This window comes from Melospiza melodia, chromosome 25 (assembly GCF_035770615.1).
Source record: "Melospiza melodia melodia isolate bMelMel2 chromosome 25, bMelMel2.pri, whole genome shotgun sequence".
Classification (NCBI taxonomy): domain Eukaryota; kingdom Metazoa; phylum Chordata; class Aves; order Passeriformes; family Passerellidae; genus Melospiza; species Melospiza melodia.
This window is the reverse complement of record NC_086218.1, coordinates 11529980-11554110: the sequence shown is the minus strand read 5'-3', so window position 1 is coordinate 11554110 and position 24131 is coordinate 11529980. Positions and strand designations below refer to the sequence as shown.

Genomic DNA, 24131 nt, shown 5'->3' with positions numbered 1-24131 from the left:
CCCCTGGAGGTGTCCGAGGAATTCCTGGAATTCTGGGTGACCAGGTGGGGATCGAGCTTGGATTTGATAATCTCGGAATTCTGTTCAGGGATTTTGGAATTCTGCCCTTTTCACCCCGGCGGGTGAAGGTGGAGGAAAGGAGTTAAAGCAGGGAGGGGTTGGAGGAGGGAGGTCCCAAAAACCGCCGGGGAGGAGGAGCCCGGTGGGACCTCGGGGATTCTCCACCCCACCTTTAATAAGTCAGGAACGCGGATTTGGAGGGTGAGGCGCACCAGGAATGCAGAGCTCCCTCCCTGCTCCAGAAATAGAAACTCTGGCAGCAGAACAAAAGGACAGAGAAGGGAGGGGAGAAAAAAAAGGTGAATTTTCAATGCGCTGGGTTGAAACCTCAGGAGATGGAAAATCAGCCCTGCTCCAGGGATTCCCACCTGTGAAGCCCCTGACCACCTTTTCCAGGTGGAAATTCCTACAGGTGTCCCACCTGCCGCCGTTCCAGAGCTGGAAAAATCGATATAAATTGATATAAATGGGATCTGTTTATGTTTTTTATTTATATGAATGTGAACTGCTCATTTTAGTCAAAGGGAAAAATCGATATAAATTTATATCAATGGGATCTGGTTATGGTTTATATTTATATTTCTATGGATGTGAATTGCTGGTTTTTGTCAAAGGGAAAAATTTATATAATGGGATCTGTTTATGATTTCCATTTCCATTTCCATTTCCATTTCCATTCATATGTATATTTATATGTATATTTATATTTATATTTATATTTATATTTATATTTATATTTATATTTATATTTATATTTATATTTATATTTATATTTATATTTATATTTATATTTATATTTATATTTATATTTATATTTATATTTATATTTATATTTATATTTATATTTATATTTATATTTATATTTATATTTATATTTATATTTATATTTATATGGATGTGAACTGCTCGTTTTGGTCCAGGGGAGGTTCCAAACTCCAAAAATGGGAGCTGAAAACCACGGAGGAATTGTAGCTTCAGATCAAAGAAAGTATTCCTGCAGGACAGAAACCACAACAAAGCCACGTCCTCGTGGTCCAAGCAGAGCCGGACACTCAGAGCTGACCAGGAAAACCTGGATTCGTTCCTGATGGAGAATTCCCGGAAAAAGGAAGAGGTTCACCCTCTCTGCTTCTTCCCCCATGTGGAGCACAATTACCCAAGAGCTCCCAAACTTCCTGATTCATTTTCATGTCCGAATTATTTGGGCCCCTTTCTCCTGGCCACAAAAACCACCTGGGTGGGGCTGTTTCTCTGAGTTCACAAGAAACCACAATTTTTAATAAAAAAATTCAAATATTCTGGCCCTGACCCCTCCCTGTGGGACCGGGCTCCGTGTTGGTGTCACCAAGGCTGGGCTTTGTTTTGTCCTGGTCCCTCTGAGCTCTGCTGGAGCCAGCAGGGCCAAATTGGCCTTTTTTGGGTTTTTTGTGTCATTATGAGCCCCCTAAAAGCCCTGAGCAGATTTTTAATTGCTTTAATAATTAATCTTCTGGTTTTGGGGTTATTTTGTGTCACAACGAACCCCTAAAAGTTTTGAGCAGATTTTAATGACTTTAAAAATCCATATTCTGTTTTTCGAGGGTTTTTTTGTGTCACTATGAACCCCTAAACGTGATAGGCAGATTTTTAATTACTTAAAAAATCCATTTTCTTTTTTTGGGGTTATTTTGTGTCACAACAAACCCCTAAAAGCACTTAGCAGATTTTTAATGACTTAAAAAAATCCATCTTCTGTTTTTGGGGGTTATTTTGTGTCACAATGAAACCCTAAAAGTGCTGAGCAGATTTTAATGACTTTAAAAATCCATCTTGTGTTTTTTGGGGTATTTTGTGTCATTATGAACCCCTAAAAGCACTTAGCACACTTTTAATGACTTTAAAAAATCCATCTCCTGGTTTTATGAGGATTTTTTTCAGTCTGTGTGAGATAAGGAGTCGAATCGGTGAGAAAGTCGCACGTGATTGTTGGAGGAAGTTTATTTTTGGGTGGCAGCCCGGCTGGTTGTGCAAGGGCTGTGCCTCACCTGTCCCGGTCACCTGAGAGTCACCAGGGCCACATTCCCGCTGCTCTGGGGACAGGTGACAGCCCCGGGACCCGCGTGGGGACACCCAGAGGTGACAAAAAGCTCCAGGAGCTGATAAACTTCCTCCAGCCCCGTGTGACTTCCCCAGGAATTCATGCCCTTGTTCCCAGAGGTTCAAAAGCTCCTAAAACCAGGAATTCCCTTTTTTTAGGTCACTAAAAGATCTGCTCAGCACCTTCATAGGCTCATTGTGACACAAAATACCCCAAAAAACAGAAGGCGGATTTTTTAAGTCATTAAAAATCTGCTCAGTGCTTTTAGGGGTTCATTGCAGTGCAAATACCCCCCAAAAATGGAGATGGATTTAAAAAATCATTAAAAATCTGTTCAGTGCTTTTAGGGGTTCATTGTGACATAAAATATCCTAAAGAACAGAAGATGGATTTTTAAAATAATTAAAAATCTGCTCAGCACCTTCATGGATTCATTGTGATACAAAAAAACCCCAAAAACAGAAGAGTGTTTTTTAAATGATTAAAGATCTGCTCAGCACTTTTATGGATTTATTGTGGCAACCCCAAGAAACAGAGGATGGATTTTTTAAGTCATTAAAGATCTGCTCAGCACTTTTATGGGTTCATAATGACACAAAAAAACCCAGAAAGGCCAATTTGGCCCTGCTGGCTCCAGCAGAGCTCAGAGGGACCAGGACAAAACAAAGCCCAGCCTTGGTGACACCAACACGGAGCCCAATCCCACAGGGAGGGGTCAGAGCCAGAATATTTGAATTTTTTTATTAAAAATTGTGGTTTCTTGTGAACTCGGAGAAACGGCCCCACCCAGGTGGTTTTTGTGGTCAGGAGAAAGGGGCCCAAATAATTCGGACCTGAAAACGAATCAGGAAGTTTGGGAGCTCTTGGGTAATTGTGCCCCACATGGGGGAAGAAGCAGAGCGGGGGGAAATCTTCCTTTAATTATGGAATTCTCCACCAGGAATTAATCCAGGAACAAATCCAGGTTTTCCTGCTCGGAGCTGAGGGACAATTTGTCCCTGATGATCCCGAGGAGATCCGAGAGGGACCAGGACAAAACCATGCCCAACCCTGGTGACACCAACACAGAGCTGGGACCACAGGGCGGGGTGAGAATTGGAGTTTTTAATTTAAAAAATTACAATTTTGATGATAATAAGCTGCACCCACCACAAAAGGTGATTTGTTTTCCTGTTTTCCCTCAGTGGATCGAAATTCAGACCCAAAACTTGGCCAAACAACACCAAAATCTGGACGTTGTGGGGTGGACGAGGCGAAACTGCAGAACTGGAGAATCCCATGGAAAACCTGCCCCAAATCCAGGTTTTTTATGACCAACCCCACCCCTGTGAACCCCCCAGAGATGGGAAACCCCCCTGGAAAACCCATCCCCACACATCCAGACCTCCAATCCCCACAAACAGCCCCGGGGCTGGGGCTGCCGCTCCGAATGCCACGGGAGGATTAATTATCCCGAGGTAATTACCCTGGGAAGCTGACATGGAACCACTCATTGTCCGGGATGAGTCGGCGGCTCCGACTCACTCCGGGAGGGCCACGGGGCTTGCGGGACCCGGCGGCTCCTCCGGCGGCCCCATAAAAGCTCCGGCGGAGCCGGGACGCTCCGGTCGCCTCTGGAAGCTCTTCCCGCCCCCGGGAGTTGGGTGAGTCCCGTCCCTGAACCCCTGGAGAAGTTCCAGGGGGGGAATTTTCCTGATTCCCAGAGTGGGGATGGGATGGGTGGGCTGGATCAGGGCGGATTCCCCATCACAAGAGGTTTCCAAGGTTAGGTTGGATGGGGTTTGGGATTGCGGATGGGCTTTGGGGAGACCTGGGGTGGGTTTGGATAAATACCAGCTCGTTTTGGGGTTGGATCGGTGGATTCCAGGGAAAGATCTGGGGTGTTTTTAGGAAAAATACCAGCTCGTTTTGGCGTGGAATTGGTGTTTTCCAGGGAGAGAACTGGAGAGGTTTTAGGAAAAATAACGCCTCAGTTTGGGGCGGGATTGGTGGATTCCAAGCAGAGATTTGGGGTGTCTTTGAAGAAAATACCATCTCTTTTTGGGGTGGGATTGGTGTTTTCCAGGGAGAGATCTGGGATGGTTTTAGCAAAAATACCAGCTTGTTTTGGAGTGAGATTGGTGGATTCCAGGGCGAGAACTGGAGAGGTTTTAGGAAAAATAAAATCTCACTTTGGGGCGGGATTGGTGGATTCCATGCAGAAATCTGGGGTGGGTTTGGAAAACAGCAGCTTGTTTTGGGGTGGGATTAATGGATTCCAGGGAGACATCTGGGGTGATTTTAGGAAAAAAATAGCACCTCAGTTTGGTGTGGGATTGGTGGATTCCAGGGAGAACATTCCCCACAAGAAAAAGTGGTGGGAAGGACTTTCCATTAGGAGCTGGAGCGACAGGGAAAGGGGGAATGGAGTAAAAGTGAAAGTGAATGAATTTTGGTTGGGTTTGGGAAGGAATTGTTCCCTGTGAGAGTGAGCAGAGCCTGGCATGGGATGTTCCATGGATTTCCCATCCCTGGAATTGTCCCAGACCAGGTTGGAGCCACCTGGGATGGTGGAAGGTGTCCCATGGCAGGGGTTGGGTTGATCTTTGCTGTCCTTTCCAACCCAAAGGACTGGGATTCTGGGATTACGAAATCCAGATTTATTCCTGATTTTCCCATATAAAAAATGCAAATTGGGAGAGGATTTTAAAATGGATTGGTTGGAATTTCTGTGCTGGAGTGGGAGAGGATTTTTGGGGTTCGCTGCTGAGTGCCTGAACCCCAGATTTGCTCCTGAAAAAGGGGAGTTTGGGAGTGAGGGAAGTTTTAATTAATGAATGAATTAATTTAATTAATTGGGTTTTTTTTGCATGACATTGTCCCTGGATGTCCCCAGCCTGGCTTCAGAGTTAAAAATGAGGGGTTGGGTCCCTCGGGTGCTTCTGGGGCCATGATGGGACAGTGGCACAGCTGGGATGTGTCCCCAAGGTGTGGGGACCTCACCTGTCCAGGTGTCCTTGGGTGTCACCAAATGGATGGGGAGGGACCCTAAAATTCACCTCATTCCAACCCCGTGGTGTCCTTCAAGTGTCCCCAAGATGTTCCTGAGACCTCCACCAGCTGGGGCTGTGACACAGCTGGGGCATGTCCCCAAGGTTTGGGGATGAGGCTCCCTCAGGTGCCACCAAAGGGTTGGGTTGGGACCTCAAACCTCGCCTGACTCCAACCCCGTCCGTGTCCTTCCAGTCCTGCCACGTGTCCCCAAGATGTCCTGCCAGCTGCACCAGCACCTCCCTCCCCTCTACCAGGACTCCTTGGCGCTGCCCCCTGGTGTCCCCTTCCCGCCTCAGCGGTGGCACTCCACCACCTGCATCCCCCAGGCCGCGCCCGGCCAGGTGGTGCCCCTGCAGCGGGCCACGTCCTCCAGCGCGTGCCACCAGCAGAGCGTCACCCAGGCCGTGCCACCCCGCCAGCTCCACGGACCCCTCCCGCAGCAGCAGATTGTCCCCGGGCGGGTGACAACGTGCGCGCCACCGCAGCAGCGCGTGACCGGCGGCGCGGGCGTCACCTGGAGAGTGCCACACCAGGTGGGGGTGACCCAGTGCGTGCCACAGCAGCTGCGGGTGCCACAGCACTGCCCGCCCGTCCTCCAGCAGCAGAAGGTTGTCCCCAGGTGCGTCACCACCTGCGTGCCGCAGCAGCACGCGACGGGCGGCGCGGGTGTCACCGGCGTCACCCAGTGCGTGCCGCAGCAGCTGCAGGTGCCACCGCCCCAGTGCGTCCCCCAGCAGCAGAAGATTGTCCCCAGGTGTGTCACCACCTGTGTGCCGCGGCCGCCGTTTGTCACCAAGGGCGTCCCGCCGCAGCAGAGTGCCACCAAGTGCGTCCCCCAGCAGTGTGTGACCAGCGTCTGTCCCCAGCAGGGTGTCCCCACGTGTGTCACCACCTGTGTCCCCCAGCAGCGGGCGGCCCGGGGCGTGTCCTACCAGTGGGTGACAGCGCCCGTCCCCCAGCAGTGGCAGAGTGTCACCGCTGGTGTCCCCCAGCAGTGGCACGGCAGGTGTGTCACCAAGTGTGTCCCGCAGCAGTGTGACACCGGTGGGGCCAGCATTTGTGTCCCACAGCGGCAGCAGAGTGGGACAATTTGTGTCCCACAGCAAAGTGTCACCAAGTGTGTCCCTCAGCAAAGTGCCACCAAATGTGTTCCCCAGCAAAGTGCCACCAAGTGCGTCCCCCAGCAGATTGCCACTAAATGTGTCCCCCAGCAGTATGGGACAATCTGTGTCCCCCAGCAAAGTGCCACTAAATGTGTCCCCCAGCACTACGGGACAATCTGTGTCCCCCAGCAGTGTGTGACCAAGAGTGTCACTCAGCAAAGTGCCACTAAATGTGTCCCCCAGCAGAGCGTGACCAAATGTGTCCCCCAGCAGAGCGTGACCAAATGTGTCCCCCAGCAAGGCATAGCCAAGTGCGTCCCCCAGCAAAGCGCCACCAAAGGTGTCTCGCAGAAATATGGGACAGTTTGTGTCCCCCAGCAAAGTGCCACCAAGTGTGTCCCCCAGAAAAGTGTCAAGTGTGTCCCTCAGCAGTGTGGCACAATTTGTGTCCCTCAGCAGAGTGCAACCAAGTGTGTCCCCCAGCAAAGCGCCACCAAATGTGTCCCCCAGCAATATGGGACAATTGGTGTCCCCCAGCAATGTGCGACCAAGTGTGTCCCCCAGCAAAGTGCCACCAAATGTGTCCCCCAGCAGTGTGTGACCAAGAGTGTCACCCAGCAGAGTGCCACCAAGTGTGTCCCCCAGCAATATGGGACGGTTTGTGTCCCCCAGCAGTGTGTGACTAAATGCGTCCCCCAGCAAAGTGCCACCAAGTGTGTCCCTCAGCAATACGGGACAATTGTTGCCCCCCAGCAGTGTGTCACTAAATGTGTCCCCCAGCAAAGGGCCACCAAGTGTGTCCCCCAGCAGTCCGGTGGAGTGAAGATCTCCAGCCATGCCAAGAAATACTGCTCGGCCCCCAAGTGGCCCTGGTGACCCCCAGGGCGTGGGACGAGGACAATCCCCGGGAATGTGGCCACAATTCCCATTTTTTTTTAAGCCCTGACTCCCGCAGGGTCCCCAAAGAGCAATTCCCCAAAATGTCCCTCCTGAAGTTTTTATTCTTTGGTTAAGATAAAAACCACAACTTGAAATGAAACCTCTTCAAAATAACGAAAGTTCTAACAGGGTTATTTTATAAATACTTCATTAAAAAGGTAATTAATTAAATTCTTTATGCTGAAGATGTGCACTGGAAACAAACTTTATTTACAGAAATATATTAATATTTACATATATATATATATCTATAAACTTAAATAAACATTGTTGCCTGACCTCGGATTAAAATCTTGAGTTTCTGCCTCTTGGTGTTTTTTTATTTAATTAAAGATGAAATATTTATTTAATATTATTATTATTATTTTAAATTAACATTATACATATTTAATATTATTATATTTATTTAACATTACATCTTTATTAAAGATGAAATATTTATTTAATAGACATATTTATTTAATAGAAAAATATTTAATGGAAATAATTATTTAATGTTAATATTTATTTAATATAAAATATTTGTTTAATATTGAATAATTATTAAATATTAACTTTTATCTAATATTAAACATTAATTTATTTAAAATCCAGCAAAATCCAGGCTGGATAAAGCCGCGGCTGAGCCCCATCTTTAGGAACATGAGCAGGAGCTCACGAGCTGACCCGAGGGGACAGGAGGGTGTGGCCGGGCTGGGGACGCTGTCCCGCATCTTGTCCTGCCCCTCCCTGCCTCGGTGACCTCCTGGTGCCACCTGGAGTTGTCCAAGAGCTCCTGGGAGTGTCGGGAGCTCCCGGTGCCTCCTTTTCCTCCGAGTTTGGGGTTTTATTTCCAGCAGGGAATGTGGAAAATCTGGTTGGTCCCACAATCCAACACTCCGGATTCCCCAAAAACTGAGGGGGAAAATCCTGGAATGGTTTGGGTTTCAGGGATTAAAATTGGGATAAAATCCTGGAATTATTTGAGTTTCAGGGACCTGTTGGATCTGCTTAAAATTGGGATAAAATTCTGCAATGCTTTGGGCTTCAGGGATCTGTTGGATCCAATTAAAATCGGGATAAAATCCTGGAATGGTTTGGATTTCAGGGATTACAATCAGGATAAAATCCTGGAATATTTTTTGTTTCAGGGACCTGTTGGAGCTGATTAAAATCAGGATAAAATCCAGGAATGTTTTGGGTTTCAGGGACATCAAAATCACCCCATTCCATGGGCAGGGACATTCTCCTGTCCCAGATGGCTCCAATCCCACTCTGGACATTCTCAGGGATGGTGAATCCATGGAATTACCTGGGCCAGGGAAGGATTTATCCCTAAAATCGCATCCAAACCAGCCCAGGGAATTCTGGAACGGTTTGGGATGGAAAGGAACCTGAAATCCCAAAAAATCCCACCCCAGTTCCATGGGCAGGGACCTTCCCCTATCCCAGGTGGTTCCAGGGGTGGGAAATCCATGGAATAACCAGGGACCCTCACAGGGAACAATTCCAACCCAAAATCCCACCAAATTCCCCCTCTGTCCCCCTGACCCCATTCCCTGTGTCCTGTCCCTGCGGATCCTGGGGTCTCCACATTCCCAACATTCCCAAAATTCCCAGAATTCCCAGTCCCATCTCACGGTGGCCTTGTGGCTTTTCCCACGGAACCTTCCAGAAAATCCTCCTTTGGTGAGTTGATCGCGGAGTTTGGGGTCACCGGGATTTGGGGATGTTTTGGACGGGGTTGGCCCTGACTCAGCCGTGCCTCAGTTTCCCCAGCGTTTAATTGGGAATAATGAACCCCCCCCTTCCCAATTTCCCAGGAGCCTCTGGGAGATGAAAGGGCCTCGCAAATGTTAATTAAGGACATTGGGGTGTTAATTAAGGACGCTTTTAATGCCAGGTCACCACGTTAATGCCCCGCTCCCTGCGCTGGGCACACACAACCAGGAATTAGGAGCTCTCCTTGATCCCAAGCTTCCCAAGGAATTCCCATAAAACCCTGTCTAAGCCGCGCTCTGACGCCTGTTTATTCCCAAAACTCCAGGTCAGGGAATTCAGCATTAAAATGTTCAGGGTGTTGTTGTTGTTGTTGTTTTTATTCAGGGCAGGGAGAATCCATAAAAGTGAGAGGAATTTGGGATTTGCCTTGGGGGTTCCTCCCTTAGGCCCTTGGAATGTTGGGATCCGCCTGGAAAAGCGGCGCCAGTGCCCCTGGGATTTCCTGTGCAGCCGGGAAATTAAAGGGAAATCACGGGGCGGCCTCCGGGCCCCTGGGAAAGCAGGAAATAAAACGGGAGATTTAGGTCGTGGAGCTTGATATTCCAAATATTCCAATATTCTAATGTTCAAATACTCCAATATTCAAATAATCTAATATTCAAATAATCCAAAATCCATATAATCTCATATTCAAAAACTCCAATATTAAAATGTTTAAATATTCCAATATTCCAATACCCCAACATTCCAAAACTCCAATATTCAATTATTCCTATACTCAAATAATCCGATATTCCAATATCCAAATATCCCGATATTCCAACATTCCGGTATTCAAATATCCAAATATTGCAATATCCAAATAATCCAATATCCCAATATTCCGAAATTCCAGTATTCAAATACCCAAATATTCAAATATCCAAATAATCCAATACCCCAATATCAAAATATCCCAATATTCCATAATTCCAATATTCCAAAACTCCAATATTCCAATATCCAAATATTCCAATATTTAAATATTCCAATATTCCACTTATGGTCACATTTCCAAGGCCCCAGGAGTGTTTTCCCAATTTTGGGAATTTCAGGAATTCTGAGCAGGGCCCAGAGTTGGATTTGATCCTTTCCAAGGCGGTTTTCCATGATAATTCCCTTTTTCTTTTCAGGCACCTCACCCGAATAAATTCAAAAGTGTCGGATTCATATAAAAGGGACCCAAAAGCCCCAAAACACCCCAAAATGCCAAATTCCAGGCCCTTCCCTGGTGCAGAAGTGACTCTCTCACAGTTGGCATTCTCAATGCTGCTCATTTTCCCTGGTTTTGTTTTTGTGGGACAAACAGGGAGCAAAGGAGCAGGAAATGGGAATTTCGGGGGTTTTTTGGGATGAGCCCTCTCCCGTCCCCCTTTTGTGACCGGGAATTTTTGGGAGCCGTCCCGATGATCCCTCCTGGATCCCCGGGAAGGAATCCGCGTGTCCCACTAATTGTGGGATGCCCCGAGTCCTTCCTGGGTGGGTTTTCAAAGGGATTCCTGCCCTCAGCTCCCCTGGGAATGAGGAATTCCTTCTTTTCCCTTGGCTGGGCTCCACTGGGATTTAAAAAAAAAAATTGGGGTTTTTTGGGGAGTAGAATGGGCAGTTTTGGCTTTAATTTCGGGAAAAATTGGCATCCCAGAGAATCCTCAATTTTCCAGGGTTTTTTGTTTGGTTGGTTGTATTTTGGGTTTTATTTTGGGGGTGGAAAGGGCTGTTTTGGCTGGAATTTTGGGAATATTTGACAACCCTGAGAATCCTCGGGTTTCTGAGGTTTTGGAGTTTTTTGGGTTTTTTGGGGGGAATAGAAAGTCTGTTTCAGATGGAATTTTGGGAAGATTGGACATCCCTGAGGATCCTCAGTTCTTCAGATCTTTTGTTTGTTTTTTAGGGGTTTTTAGGGTTTTTTTGGGGGGAATGGAAAGGGCTGTTTTTGCTAGAATGCCAAGAAAATTTGGCACCCCTGAGGATCCTTGACTCTTCAGATTTTTTTGTTTGTTTTTTGGGGTTTTTAGGGTTTTTTGGGGGAGTGGAAAGGGCTGTTTCAGATGGAATTTTGGGAAAATCTGTCACCCCTGAGGATTTCTGATTTTCCAGGGTTTTTTTTTTCTGGCCCAGCCTCTCGGCTCCCGGTGATCCAGGACATCCCTGGGAGCCGGAGCCACACGTGGCCGGGTTTGGGGTGCAATTAAAGCCAAACCCAACCTCCCAAAATTTCCCTGGGGCATTCCCGGGCTCCATAAAAACCCGGCCAGCCCCGGCCTTTCCCGGGCGCTTCTCTCCGGCTCTTCCCCCTCATGAGCTGGGTAAGTTCTGGAACTCCCAAAATTCTCCTTTTTTATCCCCGAATTCTCCTCCACCATTTTGGGATGCACTGCTCTTCCGGCGGGAGCTGCGTTGAGGAAAAAATGGGGAAGAAATTCTATAGGGAATGGGATTTTTTGGGGGGGTTTTCCTGCTTTTTTTTCCCGGTGGGTTTTGGTTCCATAAATCTGGATCCCAGCAGGAATCGGTTGTGGGATGGGAAGAGCCAAGGCAGTTCCTCCAAAAGAACCAGAGGAATTCCCTGCTGCTCTAATGGAATTTTAAACAAATTAATTTTTTTTTTTCCCGACCAGAACAAGGAACTGATGGAATTCCCGACGGGAAAAATCCCGAATTCCTAAAAATTCCCGGCTAAAGCCCCTAAAAACGAGCGGGAGGTGCAAACAATCTCCTCAATTAAGAGGCGTTTTGTTCTCGTGTTGCGGTAATTGCTACCTTTGTTTTCCCGGCGTTGTTTTTATTGGACAATGATTGTTTTGATTGTGATGATAACGAGTTTTCCTAATGAGCCGGGCACGTGACTCCGTCCTGGTTTAGGATTTGGGAAGACGAAACCTTAAATTCTGGAATGATCAGAATTCGGGGTGCCGAGAAAATGTACAATTTAATTATTATTATTTTTTTTACAATTTACTATAGAGATTTTTAAAAATGCTTTACTCTCTCAAAAAATATTGTAATATTGACAATTTTTGGTCAAAATAATCCTATTTAAACCTGGGAAATCTCTCTAAAACTGGAGTTTTTCTGGCGTGGGATATTTTTTCCTGCGATTTCCAAGGAAAAGGGAAACTTTTCAGAGGAGAAAAGTGGTGCAGCACCGGGGGCTGATTTATTGGGTGTAATTCTCCCAAAATCAGCAAAGCTGGAGCCATTCCCAACCCCGCGTCCTGCTCCGTGTCCCTTCCAACCCCAAATCTGGGATATTTAATCCTTTTATCCACACGGGGTTTTGCCTTGGTTTTTCCCTTTCCTCCGCCAAATATTTTGCTGTATTTCCTAAAAAATCGGGATTTGCCCTCAGAGCGAGCCAGGGCTGCCCCTGCCCCATTCCAGACCTCAAATCTCCGTGGGATTTGAGCTCCGGAGAGCCCCAAACCCCTCTTGAGCCTCGGCGTGGCTTCGTGGCCGCACCCGGTTATTACCGAGCGGCCACACCCGGAATTTTGGCTCCTCTTTCATCCCAACTTGAAAGGGCGACCCAGGGAGGGCCCCGAGGTGCTCGGGAGTCGCCCGAAAAGCTCGGGAGGGGAAGCGCCGCGGTTTGCAGGGCGGCACCAACCGGCCCGGCTGAAAATCCGGATTTTTTCAGGCTTTTGAGAGAGCAGAACCGAGGACGGGATTTTTTTTTTTTCTCTACCCTCCCAAACACGCCCAGCTTTGAGTCACGGGTGAGAAGGAGAGCGGGGCGAGGTTTTGGTGCTGAATCATTGTTTTCAAAACCAAAAACTCTACAACTTTGTGAAAGTTGTAAAGCCGGTATTTTTATATGGACGCATGTGGAGATTACTCTCTTTAAAAAGACATGCGTGCCTCTGGGAACTTCAGGTCTTTTAAAATCTTTTTTTAAACTATACATGGGTACAATTTCACAATAGGCTCATGCATTTTAATTTTTACGAATTTCGCGTGACATTTGCCGCTAAAGTCCTTCTTTATCAGAAAGAATTCCTAGGTCAGGCTGAGCTGCTCTCTGAGCAGTCTCTGTCTTTATCACCCTCTCTCTCTCTCCCTTATCTCTGTCCTTCACTGGAGCGGTTTCTCTGAACCCAGGCTTTGCAGTCAGGCTAAATAGCGATGTTTTCTAACCACAGACTCAAAAAAATGTACGTTTCACCTAAATCGAAATGCATTTCTACTCCGGAGAATTTCTACTCTGGAGAATTTCTACTCTGGAGAATTTCTACTCCGGAGAATTTCTACTCTGTCTCCATCACCCAAAAATTTAAAAAATAATCGCTGTTTTCTCCCCCGCAGCTCTGAGCCCCGCTCCGCCATGCACTACCCCGGCGAGCGCTGCCTGCCGGGCCCCAGATTCCTCCCCGAGTTCCTCCCCCCGTGCCAGGCTCACCCCGAGCCCTTCGCCAACACCTGCCACCCCCTGAGCATCACCAAGGGCCCCGCGCCGCGCTGGGGACAGAGCTGTCCCCAAGCCGCCACCGCCGTGTCGCTGCTGCCGTGCCAGCCGCTGGTGCAGAAGTGCCTCCTGCTCTACCCCGAGCCCTGCGAGACCACCCGGCTGCTGCCCGGCCCGAGGGTCTCCGCTGTGCCCCAGACCCCGAGGAGCGACAAGAAACGCGCGGCGCGGAGCCTCCCGCCGTGCGCCCCGCGCTGCCCCGAGCCCGGCCGGCTGCGCTTCCCCCCGTGCGGCATCCGCGGCTCCTCCGCGTCCTGCCGGGCCGAGTGTCGCCCGCGCAAGGCGGCCGCGTGTCCCCAGCGCTGCCCCGAGCTGAGCGGCGGCTGCTACTCGCTGCCCCTCCGCGGTGCCACCGAGTGTCCCCCGCAGCAGAGCGTCACCCGCTCCTTCCTGCGGGAGCAGCTGGCCGGGGCGGTGCCCCCGCACCGCTGCTCCAAGGGGTACCCCACGCAGGAATTTGGCACGGGGTGCTACTCGGAGCAGCAGCTGAGCGTCACCAGGGTCACCAAGGAGTGTCCCCCGCTGACGGCGGCGGCCAAGGGGTCGCCGCGGCTTGAGGGGAGCAAGGGCAGGAGCTGCTCGGCGCAGCACCTGAGCAAGTCCCGCTGTGGTCACCATCATCATCACCACCGGGGTACCCCGAGACCCTCCCGGCTGGTCCCGGCCGGGGCCAAGCGCTCCGGGCACTCCAAGAAAAGCCGCAGCGCTTCCAAGTGGCTCTGGTGAGGGACGGCTGGGGAAAAGTTGGGAATGCCGCGGGGATGGAGCCCAGGGGTGGGGGGATTGACATGGGGTGATCCCCCCTCCTTGGGGTGATTCCCATGCGGTGATCCCCCCTCCTTGAAGCCCAGATTTGCGGTGATTTCCCCTCTCCATAGGGCTCAGGTTTGGGGTGATGCCCAAGGGGTGATCCCCCCTCCTTGGGATGCAGGTTTGGGGTGATTTCCCCTCCTTGGAGCCCAAATCTGGGGTGATTTCCCCTCCTCGGAGCCCAGTTTTGGGGTGATTCCCCCTCCTTGGACCCCTGGTTTGGGGTGATTTCCCCTCCATGGAGCCCAGTTTTGGGGTGATTCCGCCCTGCCCTTGGAACTCAGGTTTAGGGTAAGACCCCTCCATGGAGCCCTGATTTGATTTGAGGTGATTTCCCTTCCTTGGAACCCAGGTTTGGGGTGATTTCCCCCTCCTTGGGGCCCAAATTTGGGGTGATTTCCCCTCCTTGGAGCCCCGGTTTGGTTTGTGGCGATCCCCCCTCTTTGGAGCCCAGTTTTGGGGTGATTTCCCCTCGTTGGAGCCCAAGTTTGGTTTGGAGTGATCCCCCCTCCATTCCCAGTCCTGCCTCCCAAGCCTGGTGGGATCCTCCCTCCTTGGAGCCCAGGTTTGGGGTGATCCCCCCTCTCTTTGGAGCCCAAGTTTGGTTTGGGGTAATTCTCCCCTCCATGGAACCCAGATTTGGGGTGTTTTCTCCTCCTTGGTGCCCAGGTTTGGTTTGGGGTGATCCCCCCTCCATGGAGCCCAGATCTGGGGTGATTTCCCCTTCTTGGTCCCAGGTTTGGGGTGATCCCCCCTCCACTCCCAGTCCTGCCCCCCAAGCCTGGTTTTCCCCCATATCGTTCCCGTGTTCAGCTCACAGAGCAAATCCCCCATTTTATTCGACCCCAAATTCGGATTTTCCAGCACCAGGAAGGTTTTGGGGAGAGGTTGAGGAGCTCTGAGCCACTCGGAGCCTCACCCCAACACCTTCGTGACAACGTCTGCACCCTGTTTTTATGTTGTGGGATCAATTCCACTCTCGTTGTGCCACTCACATTAAACTCAGGTTACAGCTGATTCCTGCTCTCTGTCTGAATTATTTTCCATCTTTTTAAACAGTTTTTAATTACTACTGCTGCGAAAAAACCCTTTCTCACTGCTCCTTTTTTGTAAAATAAGGGAAATAATCACAATTTTGGAGCTGGGTTCACTGCCACGGATTTAGTGGGGGGAGAGGATGACGTTCCTCAGGAATTCCTTCCCAGTATCCAACCTCAACTTCCTCCCATCGAGCTGAACCCATTCCCTTTTCCCTGGCATTCCAAACCCTTGGAAAAATAAAAATTTCTCTCCAATTCCCTTCAGCCCCGTCAAGGCCTCAGTGGGGTCACCCCAAAACTTCTCCAGGCTGAATATTCCCGATTCCCTCAGCCTTTCCTCCCAACAGGAGGAGAAAAAAAATAAAAGGGGAATAGGGGGTGGATCAGCAGGAAAATTAAATTGTAAAAATCTGAGCTCCTGATTCCGTGAGTTTGCTGCTGATAATGGAGCCGTGTTGAGAAGATAAAATAAAAATGCGGTGCCTCAAAGCAGCAAATTTTTGCCGTAATTTCGCCGTCTCCACACGAGGAGGATGCTCGGGCTCTCCTGCTCCTCTGTCCCGCCCTCATCCCGAGGTTTTCCGGGTGGGATTTCCCTTGGAAAAGTCACGAGATCGGGAAAAGACGGCGGGGACCCAACAGCGCCGTGGGGCGGTGCTGCCGCCTGGTGGCTACAGAGGCGAACTGCGCCGGGAATCCCATTATCCCAAAAATCCCATTCTAGAATCCCAAAAAATTCCATTCCTAAATCCCCCAAAATCCCACCTTCATTCCAAAAAGTCCCATTCCAGATTCCCAAAAAGCCCCATTCCCAAATCCCCAAAACTCCCATCCTCATCCCAAAAAATCCCATTCCCTTATTCCAAAAATTCCCATTCCCCATTCCCAAAGGAGTTCCTGCTTCCAGAAATCAAAGGGAATCAAAACTCCCACCTGATGCCCGTGTACAGAAGGCAAACTGATATAATATATTCCAAATAATCTACTAATTATAATCATAAATGATCCTATTCCAATCTGAAATAAATCTCTATGGGATTGGCCTCGATTGGGAAAGAGAGATTCAAACCCTGAATTTATTTATTTTTTTTAAACTCTGTGAGAAGCTGGGATTGTCTTTTGGGACACAATGAGGGAAATAATCCCGATAACGAGGTTCCCACACAACAAATCACCTCGGGAATGTTTGCGAGTGATTTATGCATGCAAAGCGTTTTCTCCTTGTGATATAAATAACAAATGATCCCAGGAAAACCCCTCGGGGCTCGGGGCAGCTCTGGAATATTCCTTCTGCATGGAATAAATCGCACAAATAAACAGGATGTTGTTCTCCGCCAAACTCAGGGGGATTTGCATATTCATGAAGCAAAACTCTCGATTTCTCCTCAAAAATCACCTCAAAATTTGTTCCGGCTGTGCCTGGGGGAATTCCCAGGGGCAGGAATGGGTTTTTGGGAATTTCCACCGGAATGGATTGTCCAGGGAATGTTGGGATCTCCCTCAGTGGGGATATCCCAGAGAAATCCTGAAAATCCCGTGCCAGATTTGGGATCCCTTCCCGACTGAAGAATTCCCAAATTTCCCAATGAATTCCATAAAATTCCCAATTACATCCATAAAACACGAATTCTGGGATTCTCTCAGCTCCAGGGATTCACCCAAATCCTAAGAAAATCAGCAAAACTCCATGAAATTATTCCAATTTCTCCAGCTTCCGCAGGATTGAATTTTTCCCCTCATATTTTAGTCTTTAATGTTTAATTTTTTTAATTAAACGTTTTTATTTACAATAACCTTTTGAAACTTTTAAATTAAACTTTTAACTTTTTAAAAAATATTTTTTAAACTAATTTTTTTAAATTGAAAAAAAAGTTTTAAAATATTTAATATTTAATGCCTTAAGGCATTTTTAGCCCAAGGAAAAATTGGGATGGGGCTTTGAGTAAGGAAGCATCCCTGTCCCTGGAAAAATGTTGGAACAGGACGAGATTTAATCCCATACCCACCCAAACCATCCCAGAGTTGAAAATCCAGGCAGAAATGGCAAAATCCCCTCCAAAATTCACTTTTCCTGCGAAAACACCCCAATGGGAATATGGGGATGCAACAAAAATTGCCATTCCCATTCCACTTGAAAAATTCCCATGGAAAAGGGAATGATGCGGGTAAACAACCCCGAAATAATTAGCAGTAATTATGATTATTACACATGAGGGGAAGGTAATTAAAGCCTCGCGCCCAAAGGCTGCCTCAGCTTCCTGGAAGTTCCGGAGTTCTTATAAAACTCCAAGGATTTGGGGCTCCCCCGGACATTCCTGGCAATTCCCTACTGGAATATTGGTAAGTCCCTTTGCCTTCCATCCCATAATTTGGGGAAAATGGGAAATCAAAATAAATAATTGGTAAAATGAAATAAATAATGGGAAAATGAAATAAATAATTGGGGTTTCACAGGAATTCTGTGGCTCCAAAAATTCCAAAGGGAGATTCCATACTGGGAATTATTTTCTTGGGTATTTGGGGTGAGTCAAGGCTTAAAAATTCTTCTTAAAATAAAAAAATAAAATTCTGCTGGGATGTTGTTACTATCAATTAACTGTCAATAACAATAAAAGTCACTTTAATTTTGATTCTGGTGGGATTTGTTGTGAAATCATGGAATGCTTTGGGATAGAAGGGATTTTAAAGCTCAGGATGCTCAGCAATATTTTATCCACATTTTTCCATTAAAAATCAGAGAAAACCTGGGATTTTCTCTTTTTTATCCCCCAAAATTTTATTATTCACAAATCAAATTTATTTTCTATGGGGTAAAAAGGGAGGAAAATCTTTTTTCCTCCTTATTTTCCCACCAGAATGATCCAAATCGAGCCCATTTTCCCTAAAAAGTTGTTTCTCCCAATTTCCAACCAAGGAGTTTTTTTGGTGCAAAATCCCCATTTTTGTAGCACTTTTGGGAAGAAGAAACTCCAATTCTGTTATCCCACCCAAAAACTTTGGGAATTTTCTAAAAAAGCTTTTGATCTCAATGGAAATCCCCATCAGATAATTAATGGGAATCCCCTGGACTTTTCCAGAAGAATCTTTGGAGAAAAACCAGGAATTTTATGAATTTGAGAAGTTTAAGCCAACACCTACCTCTGAAGAAGCCTCTGGAAGAGTCTGGATTTCTGCAGGGACAAAAATTCCAGGGATTTTTTTTGGGAATCATCCGCATCCCACAGCTTTGAACCCTGCCAGGTAAATCCCAGGAGAAATTCTGGAATTAATTCCATGAGAATGTGGATTCAGGGTCCAGGGGGAAAAAAAGGAATTCGGCACCAAAATTCCCTGTGGAATTCATGTGGAGGGAAGATTTCTCCCGAATTCCAGGGATTTTGGAGCTTTCAGCGCTCCGGACGTGGATCCGGGAGCGATCCCAGGCTCTGGAATCTGCTCTGGGTAATTATCCCAGGGAGGGATGGGCAGGCTGAGATAAACAAATCACCTGAGAAGGGATGGAAAATCCTGGAATCGGGGCCTGGAAAAAGTCAGGGTGGGGTTTTTTTGGGAAGGTTGAGGTGGGTGGGGAAAAGGGGAAACTGAGCTGGGAGTTCATTTTCAAAGTAACATCTAAAAGGTCAATGATTTTTTAAAAATTGCAATTAAGAAACTGGATTTTAAGAATACAGTGAAAATCTAAAAGAATTTTTAAAACTGAGGTTAAAAACACGAGTGAAATTTAAAAATTACAATGAAAATTAAATACAATTTAAAACAATGGAAACTAAATTTGAGAAATACAATGGAAATTAAGTAGAATTTGAAAAAGAAAAGTAAAGAATGGAATAATTTAAAAAAGGGAAATATTTAATTAAAGATACAATTAAAAATTGGATTAAATTAAATACAATAAAATAAGAATAAAGATTAAGTAGAGTAAGGTTTTTTCCCACTGGGATTTTCAAATAAAGAGGAATGAATGTTCTAATTCCTGGATATTTTCACTGTCCTGGCTCCAGGTTCTCCCTGGTTCCTCCCAGAATGTGCTCGGAATTCCAGGGGCCGTGTCCGGCCCCGGCGGCCTCCGGCTCCAGCCAGCCCTGCGTGGTTTCCTGCGGCGCTTCCCGCGTCATCATCTTCCCTCCTCCCGTGCTCGTGACATTCCCGGGGCCCATCCTCAGCACCTGCCCGCAGGAGACCGTGGTGGGATCCTCGGGAATTCCAGCGGGATCCTTGGGAATGCCAGAGGGATGCTCGGGAATGGCACTGGGATCATCAGGAATGGCGCCGGGATCCTCAGGAACCTCCCCGAGCTCCCACAGAGCGCCAATCCCGCGTTCCGGAGCTTTCATCCCAAAATTCACCTCCAGGCCCATCTTCGGCATGGATGAGACCCTGCTGGGATCCTCGGGAATGCTGGAGGGGGGAGCAGGGACATCCCGAAGCTCCCTGAGGTCCCACGGGGCGCCAATCCCACGTTCCGGGGGATTCGTCCCAAAGTTGGGCTCCCGGCGAGGGTCGCGCTGCTCCTACATTTTCACTTCCCGTTGGATCCATCCCTGCCGGAGGAGCAGCTTTGGGAACCAGCAGCCGGCTGGGAATGGGAGCCAGGAGCAAATTCCAGATGCAGAAAAGCCGGGAACGGAAAATCAGGAGGCAGCAAAGGAAGAAGAAGAGGTCTTGGAAGTGTGACGCGGATCTGACCCCGATCCAAAGGCTCTGGAGACTCCTCCAAAGCAGATTTGGGAATTTGAGTTCAGCTTAAGTTGGGTTTTTTTAAGGTTGGGTTTTTTTCCCCCTCAGACATTCCCAAGCAGTGCTATAAAGCCATTAAATAACAATTTCAAATTTTGGGATAACCTGACACTCGGAATCTGGTTTGTGGGAGCCATTCGTTGTTCTTCTGTGGTTTTCCAGAAAAATCAAGATTGGGGAACACCCCAAATGTGGTCAGATCTGACAAAGCCTTTGCCTGCCAGGCCTAATTGGGCCTGGCTTAGCTTTTATGGGAATTACTCACCAGGAAATTCCCTTTTTATTTGGATAAACACGAGCACGATCCCATCACTGCTTCCCAGATTTCACTTTCACCACAGGAAAGCCAGGAAAGGGAATAAACCAATCTCCTTACATTTAATTTTAATACAAAGGAAAAAATATTTGTGGAAATTAATTTTTTAATATAAAAATTAACCCAGCAGGAAAGTTCAGCCACAAAAGTGTGGATTTTCCACCTTGGAAATGTCCAAAGCCAGGTTGGATTGGCTTGGAATAACCTGGGATATCCCTTGCCCATGGATCTGGACGATCCCACCCAAACCATTCCAAAATTCCACGATAAAAGTGAAGAATCTTCACCTGGACCTATGTCCTTTACCCTATAATATTTTATTTTATTTTATTTTATTTTATTTTATTTTATTTTATTTTATTTTATTTTATTTTATTTTATTTTATTTTATTTTATTTTATTTTATTTTATTTTATTTTATTTTATTTTATTTCTATTCTTGTTCTTTCCCTTACCATTAAAATTACTCTGCATTATCACTGTTGTTTCCTGGTTTTCTTTTCCAGGGAAATTCTCCTAATTGGGAAATCTGGATGAATTCCAAATTTCTGAGTTTTTTTGGGACCGGGGAGGTTTGAGAGCTGCCCTTGAATAATTGGAATTTTGGAATTCCTCACCAGCCTCAGGGTGGGCTCCTCCCTCTGTGGGAGTTCCCTTCAGAGGGAAAAGGGTTTATGGAAAATTTGTCAGGTTCATTTAAACAACTAAACAGGCAGAAGGAAGAATCCCAACCTCTGAGGAGCCTTTTCCCATGTTTTTGCTGGATTTCACTTTTTCTGTGCCCACTGTTCTCACCGAGGCATCCACGTGGGAAACGGGAATTTTTTCCATGCTCCCAAATCCCCCCAAACCTGTTCCTGCTGAAACAATCCCCTCAAATATTCCCCGCCCATCCACATTTAAAATATAAATTTTCCCATTTATTTTCCCTTTATTTATAGGAATTCCCACTTTGGAGGCTGGCATAAATCCCTGTTTTTACCCCATTTGTGTGTGCCCCACTTTCCCCGTCCCACTCCCGTTCCTGATCCCAACGCTGGTGTAACGATCCCAACATTGATGTAACCATCCCAATATCTCAGAGGATCAGCCCATGAGCCGTGGGCAGCTCACGGATCCCACATTTCTCGTTTGGCTCTTGGGGAAAAGGTTGGGAAAACTCCGGCAATGAGGTCACGGGCGGGGCGGACCCCACGACCTCGGCGTTGACTCATCGGCCCCAGCGGCTCCACCCCATCCAGCTCCAGGGGTTGGACAATCTCCAATCTCCAGTTCCACAAGGGGCTCAGGAAGAGGAGGGATGGGAATTATCCCTTTTTTAGGTTTTGGGGGTTCTTTTTTCCTTAAAGGAACATCCCAAAGTTGTTGAGGTTGGAAAGGATCTCCAAGGTTGAGTCCCGGCTGTGCCCGATCCCACACCAATGTCCAGGGATTCCTATGACACTTCCAGGGGTGGCCACTCCAAACCTCCCTGGCCACCCTTTCCAGGAGGGATTTTCCCAAATTTCCCACCCTGAGCCTCCCTCCCCTGGCACAACTCAAGGCCATTCCCTCAAGTCCTGTCCCTGTTCCCTGGGAAAATACCCCAAATTCCCCCTGGAAGACCCCAAAATTCCCTCCTAGATTCTCCTCACTGGGGCTTTTTGGGGGAAAACCAGCTTTTCCACCAAGAACTCAGAGCTGGATCCCTTTTGGATCAATCAGATCCCCTTTGTATCAATCTGATCCCTTTTGGGTCAATCTGATCCCCTTTGGATCCATCTGACCCCTTCTGGATCAAGCTGATCCCTTTTGGATCCAATTGATCGGAATTTTTTGTTTGAGTCCATTCCGTGTTTTTTTTTCTTCCCATCAGTATTTCAAGCAACCCTCAGCATTCTCCACTCATCTGTCTACTACTACTACTACTATTATTATTATTATTATTATTATTATTATTATTATTATTATTATTATTATTATTATTATTATTATTATTATTATTATTATTATTATTATTATTATTATTATCAGCCCAGAAAACCAAGGGTGCATCAGGAAACCCTGGATTTTTTCTGCCAATTTGTCTTCTCCCCCCCTTTTCCCATCTCCCACAAACCCATCCCACCTGTTTCTCCCCCAGCACTCCCATATTTTTTACGGCCTTGCATGGAGAGCTCGGCTGTTCCTCCTCCTCCTCTGATCTTCACAGAATCCCGGGATGGTTTGGGATGGAAAGGACCTCCAGGATGATCCAGATCCCTCATTCCCATCCCACAACTCCTCCTCTCAGGCCTTTCCCTTTCCCCTCTCCTGGCCCAGTAAAACACTCATTTATTGGGGGCAATCTGATGCCCAAAAGTGACCCAACGTGCCCAAGGGTTCTCCATGCCGAGGGTGGATCTGAGGCTGGGGCACACCCCGCTATTAATGGGGTTATTCCTGATAACCTGTCATTAAATCCCCAATATTGCACGGCAGCAAAATCTGGGATGAGGTCAGGGAGATCAAGGCTTGGCCCAGGGGAAGGGATGGGGATGCTTTGCCTCCTTAAATCCCTTTTTGGGCCCAAAAATCATAAAATCATGGAATGGTTTGGGTTGGGAAGGTCCCTAAGGCTGCTTTTCCTCCTTAAATCCCTTTTTAAGCCCAAGAATCACAAAAACCTGGAATGGTTTGGGTTGGGAAGGTCCTTAGGGCTGCTTTTCCTCCTTAAATCCCTTTTCAGGCCCAAGAATCATAAAATCATAGAATGGTTTGGGTTGGGAAGGTCCTTAGGGATGCTTTTCCTCCTTAAATCCCTTTTCAGGCCCAAGAATCATAGAACTTGGAATGGTTTGGGTTGGGAATGTCCTTAAAAATAATTTTTTTCAAATTCTTTTCCATTTTCCCAGGATGCTCCAACTTTCTCTGGGAAATCCATTCCAGGGCCTCCCCACTCTCACAGGGAACCATTTCTTCCCTAAACCCAACCTAAATTTCCCCTTTTTCAGCTTGAACCCATTCACCTTTTCCCATAACCACAATTCCTGGTGAATTCCAGGGGCAAGGAAAACCCTGGAATTCCTGACTGATTTTTATTCAAGCTGAATCTTTGGCGTTGTTGAGGTGAACTAATCAGTGCTGTACAAATAACTGCAGCTGGAAAAAATTCCAATATTTCCTCTGGATAACAAAACTCTGCATTTTTTTTCCCTGAAAAAATTTCCTTTTCCTTCCTTAAATCCAGCTACAAATTCATTTTACAGCATTTTGTGCCACCAGCTCCGGGTTTAATCCTTGAAGGAACTCAGAGGAAGCTGCCAGATTTTCTTGCTGAGACGAGCAGCTTTAATGAGGCAATGAAGGCAAATGAAGATTTAATTAATATCTTTCTCATTAATGGATGATTAAATTGGATCTTAGCGCCACGCCTGGGTGAGCCACAGGGTGATACAGGAATGGGAATGTTGGCTCATTCCACAGGTGCTAATGAAATAGTAAAATTAATTATTTGCAAGGGCGGGACTTCTAAGATGCCCCAAATAACCCCAAACTTCTCCCATGAGCTCCCACCCTCCTGAGGAGCAGATCCCGCAGCTCTTTAGAATCCCAGGATCCCAGAGGCTGGGAAAGAATTCCAAAACGTTTGAGTCCAAGCTGTGTCTGATCCCACCTGGACAACCAGAATTCCCATTCCTTTTGTAAGTTTTAGGTTTTTTTTTTTTTTCCTTAAAGGAACATCCCAGTGTTGTTGAGGTTGGAAAAGATCTCCTAAGTTGTGTCCAAGCTGTGCCTGATCCCAGACCAATGTCCAGAAATTCCTTGGACATCTCCATAACTCCAACCCTCCCTG

At 47.2% G+C, this 24131-nt stretch overlaps 2 protein-coding genes and 1 long non-coding RNA gene across 5 annotated transcripts; 2 read left to right on the top strand and 1 right to left on the bottom strand.

The window, feature by feature from the left end:
• The first annotated feature begins 5382 nt into the window (after positions 1-5382).
• LOC134429331 (keratinocyte proline-rich protein-like) lies at positions 5383-7503 on the top strand. Its single transcript, XM_063176465.1, has one exon. The coding sequence runs from the start codon at positions 5383-5385 to the stop codon at positions 7147-7149; it is 1767 nt and encodes a 588-aa protein (XP_063032535.1). The 3' UTR covers positions 7150-7503.
• Positions 7504-9262: 1759 nt separating this feature from the next.
• LOC134429366 (uncharacterized) lies at positions 9263-22591 on the bottom strand. 2 transcript variants are annotated; one of them, XR_010030576.1, is made up of 3 exons: positions 22425-22591; positions 18403-18497; positions 9263-9464 (listed from the first exon to the last, which is right to left on the bottom strand). It is a non-coding gene; the product is annotated as an uncharacterized LOC134429366 (long non-coding RNA). The 2 variants fall into 2 exon arrangements; XR_010030575.1 differs by lacking the exon at positions 22425-22591 and having other exon boundaries at positions 18403-18687.
• LOC134429184 (DBF4-type zinc finger-containing protein 2 homolog) lies at positions 11240-15753 on the top strand. 2 transcript variants are annotated; one of them, XR_010030542.1, is made up of 3 exons: positions 11240-11258; positions 13255-14823; positions 14894-15753. XR_010030542.1 is itself a non-coding variant. In XM_063176294.1 (2 exons), exon 2 carries the CDS (start codon positions 13274-13276, stop codon positions 14138-14140), a length of 867 nt encoding a protein of 288 aa, XP_063032364.1. In that variant the 5' UTR covers positions 11240-11258; positions 13255-13273; the 3' UTR covers positions 14141-15753. The 2 variants fall into 2 exon arrangements, 1 of the variants encoding a protein (XP_063032364.1); XM_063176294.1 differs by having other exon boundaries at positions 13255-15753.
• Positions 22592-24131: the final 1540 nt, after the last annotated feature.